Genomic DNA, 10,130 nt, shown 5'->3' with positions numbered 1-10,130 from the left:
TTGAGTGCTGAACAGGACTGGATGTTTGGCTTTCAGTCAAGTACGTGCCACGACCAGCACTGTCTCCTTGAAATGGCCGAGATTCGAAGCGGGGTTATCCAATGACGGGTTCAGCGCTCTACCAACTGAGCTAACCAGGAAGGGCGGTGCATGACAATCACTGATATCGTTGTATAGGCCCCAAGCAATGATATCCAAATCAGCCCGACGTAACGGTATCCAAGTAAGCATCATACAATGTCAAACTGAGCCCTTTCAAGTTGTGGAGATTCGCCTGCAAGTATATAAACAGCTGTCATATATGATGCTGTCAGAAATATATGAAACTCAAGGACCTCTGGATTTGGCCTCGGCCACCGTTGAGTGCAAACCGGCGGACACTTATCATGCGCTCAGTGCCCCACATTCACCAAGCCTCTACATCACTAGCTTACAGCTAGGAAAACTGTGAAACATCTCAAACTTGGCCAACCAAAACGTCATTACGTGCATCGCAACAGATCGGAACCTGAGAAAACCGAAGCAAACGAATGCACGGAGGGTTTGCCGCCCCCGCGCCAGGCGTAAGTCAAGTTCGTCTTTGCTGTTGTGGTCTTCGCAACGCAACGTCAACTCGACCCGAAAAGACAATGACGTCAGTTGGTATTAGAGAGCACATCGGCCACTTAGGTCATTTTGCGCTGCTCTAAAATTTCAGTTACACGGCGAGCTTAAGCTGCTACTGAGGTAAGTATATCACGTGGATTTCAACAACGACCAAGAACAGTGCCACGCCACATAGGTCGATTTCTATATATTCCCCTTTACTTGAAACCAGGACTCCACGTCCAAAGAAATGCTGCCTCTCGGTAACCGGAGGTGCACATTCTACCAGTGTATGCCTGCCAGCGAAGATCTCGCCGCACCCATCGCATGTAGGAACAACAGCACAGCAACAGTATACGTGAATGTATTTGTCGCGTTTGGCACATGGTGTTTCAGCTAGCCACCGGGACGAGAAGGCCGAAGTAGGAACTTTTGAGGCCGCCCCACGGCCATCACTTGCCGCGGACAGCTCGAGAAAGACAGCTCCGCTGGCCGAAAGCGCAGCCAGGCACACCACACTGGTTGACGACGCACGTAAATAAAGACATCGAGCGGTACACGCCGCGCGCCAGAAAGACTCGATTAACAAAAGATTGATGGTGATTGTAGCGTGCGGTAATATGGCGAGTATGCAGACGCAATCATAGAAACCGAGAAGCTCATGCAAGTTTCTGCTATCACTCGAGCTCGAATATAATCACCTGCCCGTGCGGGCCAATAGCCGATCCATCAAATCGTCGATACTGACTATCTAAAGCTCGCTGCGAAGCCGATGGCTTGAGGCCGCCGGCAGCGCACCCTGGTGCACGCGCCGCGCATTCGTTTGTACACGGTACACCGATAGATGGCGGTCACTGCGCGCCTGGCCATCGCTGGCGGGACGCCGCGCCATCCAGACGACCACGGCCGGCCCGCCAGACAAGCAGTGCCGGCGCCGCCTCCACGGCACTACGTGCTGGGACCGGCTGGCTGGCAGGGGTACTATGTACCGGCAGCAGTACTCGCAGCCGAGGGCTACTCGGGTACGGGTGCCACTCGGCCACCGCCGTACTGTGTGCGAGCGTGCTTATCTCCTAACCGTGCCGCGTGGGAGGAGCTCGTCACCCAGACGACTAAACGGAGCGCGCGGGCCGTTACGACGCGTAACGACGCCACGTGGGCGAGCGAACGACAGTCCCATAATGCTAGTTGCCCGAAGGCCAACGGTAGGCCCCCCGACCACGCGAGTGGCGCCTCTGAATACATCGACCGCTGACGCGCGTACGCCCCGGTAGAGCAGCGCCCTGCGCCGCGCCGCGCCGCGCGAGGCCGGGCGGCGACCGCGATCGCGACCGGCACCGCCGCCGCCGCCTGCCGGGCGCGGCGGCCGGCCGGCGGCTAGACGGCCTTCATCGGCGGCTTCTGCGCCACGGTGAGGTAGCCGCCGCCGGGCGCCGGCGGCGCCGGCTTGGCCATCAAGCGCACCGTGTTCTTCAGCGCCTGGCGTTTGTTGCAGAACCAGATGCGCACCACCTCGCGTTCGTAGCCGAGTCGGCCGGCCAGCTGGGTGATCTCCTGACCTGAAACCAGCGGAGAGCGGTATCAGCACGCCCCCTGCCGACGGACCAGTCTCAGTAAACGGCCGGGAAAGCCAGAACTGATCGTCGCGGAAAAACTGACGGCTTGCTACACGACGCCCCGCTGATTGGGTGACGTCCTTCTGTCACACGGACACATGTATGTATGCGTGTCGTGCGCATGCGATGGCCACTTACCGTGCCTAACACCTAGAATACGCGACCGACTTTGCCACTTGGTATAGTGACCCGGTCGATAGTTCATCAGGTCCTGGGCATAAAACATGCAAAACCACACCCGCTTACCCAAGGCGGCATTTCCGCGCTGAAAAATGCATCGTTATGCGCACGTAGCCCCATCGCCTCGGCAAATCGAAGACCAGTTACATCCGCACGGCTAACCCGGCCACGACGATCGATGGCGGAAATCAGCCCACTTCGCGAAGAGCTGCCGATAAAAGTCAACGAACACCATGGACCGATGCTGAGGAAGGGCTCGACAGCCGGCACCGTCGCCCAGCGAGCACGCTCGCCACAGCGCCTCGCATGCAAACACAGTTGGTGTTCCGCGGTCTCTTTTCACGAATGCTCACGAGGAGCACGCGGTTTTGGTGCGGCTGTAAGTGCTTGAGACGCTGTTTTGATACGGCTGTAACCGTACTTGAATTCAGCGCATTCATGAGTTCAGGACATTTCTCGCTGGTGATCAGACATATTCCACGATCAGACACTGTTAAGTGTTTGGAAGAACCCTGCACGTGTGATGACTCAAAATATTTCTGACGGTTCACACCAGTTGTCTAAAAGAGCCTTGCTATGCAAAGGGATGACCTTAACCATTATTTTGGTGCTAACAAGGCAAATTGTCTCCCAGGACCGGTTTGCGGCACTATGGGACAAGTAACCTTCAGCTCGCGATGTGCACTTCCTTTCTCCCAACGGACTAAGCCTGGTGCGTTCACCGTTCACGGCATGCTGCGGCCTGTCACCGTCCCGTACCATTCTACAGTTTGTTTTGGGCATCCCTCCCGCTGACGCTCGCTTGTCCGGTGGCAGCATTGGGGTCAGTATGCGGGTCCTGCGGGCCAGGTCAGGATGTGATGGACCCCGTCCGTCGCCCGGAAGGGTGGGCTTCCGGTGACAGCGGTGGGGGTCAGGAGCTGGGTTACTGGGGCCAGGTCAGGATGTTGTGGTGACCCCGTACGTCGCCCGGAGGCTGGCTGTTCAGGATGCAGGTTTGCTGCGGGCCAGGTTCAGGATGTGTGGGACCCCGTCCGTCGCCCGGAGGGCTGGCTGTTCAGAGCAGGTGCTGCGGGCCAGGTCAGGATGTGGTTGCGCCCGTTAACGTTCGCCCGGAGGCTGGCTTGTCCGGAGCAGGTGCTGCGAGGCCAGGTCAAGGATGTGGTGTGTGCCCCGTTCCGTCGCCGGAGGGGGCTGGCCTGTCCGGTGGACAGCCAGTGGGGGTCAGGAGCGGGTGCGCTGAGGGGTCAGGTCAGGATGCGGTGACCCCGTCCGTCCCAGGACGCTGGCTCAGGCCGCCCGGTAATGACGGCAGCCATCGCGGCCCGACGAGCCCGGCGCCAGATCGGGCGGAGATAGCGTCTAGCGAAGACCTGCCCGGCTCGGACGAGAGCAAAAACACGTCCTGCGAGGACCAGGCTAGCCGCGGCTCTGACGTGTGACTTGAAGCATTCCCAGACATGCTCCAAACGCACCTCCTCCCGGGGGAGAGAGATGGGGATCACCGAGGCGCACATGACTGGTGCAGTGATGCGCCCTTGAAACGCAATCAATAACTTACAAGAGCACTGAAGAGCCGGCGCTGGGGGACAGGCTGCGGCGTTCGGGGGAGGGGCTCCGGGGTGGATCCAGCACCAGGCTAACCATTGACGAGGGCCGTGAAATCTAACAGCTGAGTGACCCGCTCGCGCCAGGGCTGGGGGGGGTCTTTCGGGGTCGTCTTTTGCGACACTGGGGAGCCAAAGCCTTGGGGCGGCATTGCAAAATGGCACGCGACACCGGCTCCGGAGTAGAAGGGCACTGAGGAAGCAGGAACATCACATGCCCGGCATCGTGGCGCTTCGGAAATGAGGAGTCTCGGCTCCCTCCGTGACGGAAGCACGTGCAAAGCACGTGACAGGCAGGCCAGATGATGGGCTGTTGGCCAAAACACTTGGGCCTATCACCCGCTGTCACAATTTTCAATATATATATATATATATATATATATATATATATATATATATATATATATATATGGAATGCTGGCGCAGCCGCTTAACCCAATGTCGCACACGCCCACAGAATCAGCACTTACGACGGCGGTTAGACCGACGGGATTGTCACCAGCTCTACAATGAACTGAGCACGGCTCGGCCGCGGCCAAACCGGATCGAGCCCGGTTTTCTAACAGAAACGTTCGTCCGCATCGGGAGCAGTGAAAGGGCGCGACATTCTGGACAGGTGGCGCGCTTCTGGGGAGATCGCTGGGAGACGAACGCGCCGCCCAGTTTGTGACACACGCCACCGCTGGCATGGAGCGACATCTATCGACAAACCTAAGCATTGCAGGAGAGGCCTGGGACGTCACATTGGCTTCGGTGACGGTAGGGCCCGGGAAGTAGGAAGCACCGGCGCGTTGCTTAGTTAACAGATCTTGGCGAACGCTGTCAACATGTTCTCACGCGAGAAGTGTCCTTGGGCGGAGCGCTTGTAAAGTAATTTATAGTTCTTAAAAGAAACCGTCACATGTTTGTCTTCCTAGCTTGATGTCGCGTCTTCCTTGTCCTCCTTGCCAGCAGACACGCGCACCCGATAAAAACCTGGGTGAAGCGCCATCTATTCTAGGGGAACTGGCCAACACCTGCCCGCATATCGAAACCCGCTGAGAGGAGGGGGGGGGGGGAGGCGTTGAAACGCACGTGTTTACCACCCTCCGGTGCGACGATTAGGTAGGGCTTTGTATCTGAGGCGACCCTGCGTAGGACGGATGATCGCGGGGATGAAAACTCGCCGTTATGCATGGCAGGGGGGGGGGGCTACTAAGGAGGGAGAGGGTGTGTTGCAGGTTACAAGGTGTGATAATCAGATAGCATAAACGGTCAGACTCTACGGGTATTCAGGCCCCAAGCCTATAGTGTAACCAAAGAGACCACGGCCATCATCGTCATTACGGAGCTGTACGATATATTCAGCTAGCTGCCGAAACTACATCGCGTCGCATGCCTCTCACCCTAGCAAGAAGGGCGGGCACCGCGGGGAATCGAGTCCTGTACCTCTGGTTTTCCAGACGCGCAGCAGTGAACGCCGCCGCGTTAACCGCTACACTACCGGCACCCCCATGTGGAGGTTCGACGTCCGTTAGTCCCTGTCCTCGTTACCTCACAAGTCGCAAAGGTTTTGCGGCACGCCGCCGTATTTCATCGATTACCCCAGCCCGGGCGTTCTAACCTCCGCCTGTCCGACGCCACCGATCTGACACGAGCATAAGCGTGCTAGCAGGGTACAGGGGCAAACCGCGTCCGGTTCGGGGTATCGTCGGCATCTGAACACCTCCCGCTAACCGTGCCGCCGGCACCGCTGAGGCATCAGACGTCCAATTACCCTCCCGTCGCAGGCGGTCGCAGCCAGCTCAACCGCACGACACCGCCACGCCGGAGCGCCCTCCGCAGCCGCGTCACCGTCCACCTACCGGACGGATGCGTGTTACGCTCGAAGTGCGCGTTGAGGGCCTCCAGCGCCTGCGGCGTGAACGAGGTGCGCCGCTTGCGCTTCTTGGAGGGCTCTGTGCCGCAGAAGTCCACCAGGTTCTGCGCGCCCAGCTTGTGCCTGCCGACAGCAGTCGTCTGGTCAGGCGGCCGGCTGCGCACGCCCGGCTGCGCACGTCCGGCTGCGCACGCCCGGTCTGAGGCTGCCGACGGGAGCCGGTCAGTGCGCGGCACGCCGCCGAGCCCGGCTCCTCTGTCGGGCGTCTCGAGTGGGGCGATCCCGCGCTGGGCACGTCGTCATACGCCGGCTCTGCTGGGGCCGGGCGCCGCGCGCGGCTCTGGGGGGGGGGGGGGGGGGGGCCTGCGCGGGGTCCGCACGTCCCGGCGGTGTGCACTCGCGGAGGCTTCAGTGAATTGAACGTTCATCCAGGTGAGAATGCCGCAACGCATTAGCGAGACATAAACAAACGCGATCAAACAAAACTGCACGCCCCTCTCCTCCGCACCAAAGGCTGTCCATAGTTTACAATCACATCACACCCCTTACGCTGTCTGTCGTACTAACATGTCCCAGAGTCGAACAGCGTGATTCCTGCGCCCGGCGAAAGCATGTGTCCCAAAACACGACCAGGCGTGGCTCAAGAAAGCGAGGGACATCGATGCAGCAGTGCAGTGGCACACAAAAGCATGGAGCTGCTCTTGCGACGCGACAGTCGGCATTACATTACCTGTACCTTTCTTCAGCCTCCCGCATCCACTTCTCGAGGATGGGCTTGATCTTCTGCGCGCTCTTGGGCGTGATGTCCAGCTTCTCGAACCTGCCGGCAGTGCACGGCACGTCGTATCACCAGGCATCTCACTTCTTACAAGCAAATCCAGCGGATGCTCTTTTGTGTACGTATATACAGATCTCAATGCCTTGTAGCGGCCACTGATGGCACCAACACGCCTCATGCTGCGCTCCAGAACGTGAGGGGCCCCCTACCTCGGCTGCTCTCAGCCCAGGGTTCGGGGCTGGAAGCAGTGAGGCAAGGGTTCCCATCAGTGAGCAGCAAAAGCTGGCGGGTTGACTGGGGCCGATCATCAGCATGCGATACGCGGTGGCGTCAGTAAATGCCAAGGTTGGAACGCATGAATTTCGGCCCAGACGTATTCGCCCGCAGGAGCCCGAATCCGGTTATTATTCGTCGTCCACAGGCCTTCGGAACGGGACTGCAGCCTCAGTCCAAAGGCCTGAAGCTCTGGTTCTGTATGTGCCTACACCCTCCCGAGCGTGCCTATCCGAGCCAAACGCGGCCTCGCTCCCATCTGCAGGTGCCGTGTCCGCCCACCTCTCACCTGCAGATGGCCGACTGGCTGTAGGCCGGGCCCATGCTGACGCTCAGCGCCTGCCCCACCTGCCGGTGACGGACGGACGCGGCTGTGAGACGCACGTCAGGCGACGGCAGGACGCGCAGGAGCGGCCCTCCGGACGGCCCAGCCAGCGCGCAGGCCGCGCAACAGTCAGGACATGATCCACTCCTCACTGCCCGACTAGCGCCGTCATGCCATGCCGGCGGCTAAAGGCTCAAGGTCCGGGAGTGTACAGCGTTGGAAGGCCGGGAGGCACACAGGGCGCCGTCACAAACTGCGGGCCGCAGCATATGAGAAAGCTTGACTGAAAGCTTGACTGGTGCTCTTAGCATTCCCTGCGAGCCGACCCGCCTTCGAGGCGCAGCGCCCGGTGCCAGAGGAAGAAACTAACAGTCCAAGTTCTCACCGCCTGAGCACGGTGCCGAATATATCCGCCGCCGTACTTAAGCCGAGGAGGAGGCCGACACTGAGGCAGGACTGAAACCTCCCACGGGAGACGATGAGAAGAGGGAAGAGGGTGGGTCCGCGTGCCTTCGCCAGGCTCGTGCCGCAGCAGCGGGCCGACGAGGACGCCGATCCTGCCGGAAAGCAGCGCTCGTCTCACCTGCGTCTGCGTCAGGCCCAGACTGAGGCGGCGCATCTTGAAGGCGCGCGCGAACTCCTTGACCTCCTCGAGGTCGATGCCGTCCACCATGTTGGCCGTCACTTGGTTGATGGTCGGCTGGTCTGCGGGCGCCGGCCGGCCGGTCAGAGCGGCGGTGGGCCACGCTCGCGATCCGACGGATCAGCCCTCGTCCCCGACGCTTCAGAGCACCACGCGGCCGGCCGCGCCCCCCCCCCCCCCCCCCCCGGCTGTCACAATGGCGTTCAGCAAACACACGGCCAGACGAGGCGCAGGGCTGGCGAGTCCGTTCAGCGGGCTAGTGGTGCCACCTAGCGGGCGAAGAATGAACCTTACGTTGCCAGGGGTTCCAATAAACTGCTCGCCCCACGAGCTCACAGCTGCCCACCGACTCGACTCCGTCACCGGCAGCGGCGGCGACAGGACACTCACTGCCGGCGTCGAGGAAGGGGTCCTGCCAGTCGGCGACGTCCGGCGGGCTGTCGTCGGCCGGCCGCGGCGGCGCCGGCGGCAGCGGCGGCGGCGGGCAGTACTGCGGCGCCGCCGCGTGCACGGCCAGCGACGGCGGCGAGCTGGCGCCGCTGGTGACGGCCGTCGCCTGTCGGCGCGCATCGGCGCTGTCACACGCCGCCACCGAGGGAGACGATCACGGCGGCCACCAGCCTACGGACGGCGCTACAGACGGGCTAACATCCTGACCGGGATAACACAGGGAAGGATGCTGATTATTTCTACTGCCCTGCACTTTATCAAACTAGTGTACTTCCTGATCTCAGAACATTACGACGACTCTTTTACATAAACGAGATAGGATAGCCAAACACGCCTATGAACTGAAAGAGGGCAAAGAGGGAAAGAGGGCAGAGGGCAAAGAGGGCAGGGCAAAGAGGGCAGGAACTGCACGGAAATCGCATATTAGAGGCCACTTCTTCCCGCCTGCAGCCATCAGTGTGCATTTCACGTAGATTACATGCCCAAAAACACAACCAAAGCCAGGAATAAGCCATCGCAGCTAACGCAGCCTCGGAATGAGTGAACATTCCCACCAGCAGACTGACAGCGCGGGCAGATCCCATCGCAGTGCACCACCGGTGCGCGGCACGGCAGCAGACGCCAGCCGAAAACAGCCGCTCGCCGTCCTCGGGGGCGGCGCCGACACATGCGCACACAGCATACGCAGGCCCCGGCGACCGCGGCCGTCTGTCCCGCTCCCTCCACTTACGAGCGTGAGGGGCGCGGCCGCGGGCGCCGCCAGGCCGTGCAGGGCGGCCAGGCCGGGCACGGCCGGCGCCGGCGGCGCCACCAGCGCCTGCAGGTTGGCGGCCGTGGCGGCGAACACCTGGCCGCCGCTGAGGCAGAGCTGTGCCAGCCCGCCCGACGCCACCTGGCTCACCGGGATGGTGATGATGGGCTGCATGGTCACGCCTGCCGGACACGGGCGCCGAGGGCGCGGCGTCAGCGGGACGGAGCGGCTCGGCGACGCCACACGACACCGAATACGGGAGTTGGCTAGGGAATTGTTGGTCCGTGCCGTCCTTACGTCAGCTTAATCGGACAGCGTCCTCCGTGAAAAAAAAATACAACAGCACACAACACACGAACAAACAGCAAACAACTCACGAACAAACAGCAAACAACTCACCAACAAACAGCAAGTAACTCGCCAACAAACAGCAAACAGCTGCCGAACAAACAGCAAACAGCTCACGAACATACATCAAATACACGTCATCCGAAGCGTGTCACGCCGCATTCCGCTCAAATGCACACCACCGCCATTTGTACCAGTGGTGTGCAACTTGGCACCGACGTGCTTCCCACGTTAACGCACCCAGTTCCAAAACAAACCAAGCGACGACGTGGTCATGGCGTTACATATGCGTAGGTACCTGGTCTTGTTTTCGTACGGTGTGCGGGTGAATGACACGCGTACGTGCGACCTGATCATTTACAAACATTTTTGAACATGAAAATTAAAGACCACGACGTTACGGGACCGTCGAAAACACACCCAGCTTTAATTCAAGGCTGGGAGCACTCTCTGACGATGCCCGCCATCAAGGCAACCGCTGGCCAACAGTGACAACTGCCGACAGATGTAAACGTAGGGGAAGCCAAGCCATCTCTAGATTACGAGCACAAGCCGCCAAGGATGCCATCACGCAACGTCGGCATATGCTGCAATTCGGTTCCCACGTGGAGCTGTGCTAACGATTAGTACCTTGGTGGCCTGCATGAAGTTTGGTTCCACGGCATGATGGGGACGGCATGAACTGCAGTTTAGCTGAAGTGAGACGCACTGTACCG

The 10,130-nt window shown here is 60.2% G+C and overlaps 1 protein-coding gene across 1 annotated transcript; it reads right to left on the bottom strand.

Moving 5' to 3' along the window:
• Positions 1-1,962: 1,962 nt before the first annotated feature.
• On the bottom strand, positions 1,963-8,335 carry LOC119110201 (POU domain, class 6, transcription factor 1-like). The gene is made up of 6 exons (XM_037233936.1): positions 8,256-8,335; positions 7,806-7,927; positions 7,187-7,245; positions 6,577-6,666; positions 5,833-5,969; positions 1,963-2,144 (listed from the first exon to the last, which is right to left on the bottom strand). Exons 2-6 carry the CDS (start codon positions 7,893-7,895, stop codon positions 1,963-1,965), a joined length of 558 nt encoding a protein of 185 aa, XP_037089831.1. The 5' UTR covers positions 7,896-7,927; positions 8,256-8,335.
• Between the last annotated feature and the right edge of the window lie 1,795 nt (positions 8,336-10,130).

Source organism: Pollicipes pollicipes, unplaced genomic scaffold, assembly GCF_011947565.3.
Source record: "Pollicipes pollicipes isolate AB1234 unplaced genomic scaffold, Ppol_2.1 Scaffold_7231;HRSCAF=8579_pilon_pilon_pilon, whole genome shotgun sequence".
Lineage (NCBI taxonomy): Eukaryota > Metazoa > Arthropoda > Thecostraca > Pollicipedomorpha > Pollicipedidae > Pollicipes > Pollicipes pollicipes.
This window is presented reverse-complemented; position numbering and strand designations above follow the sequence as displayed.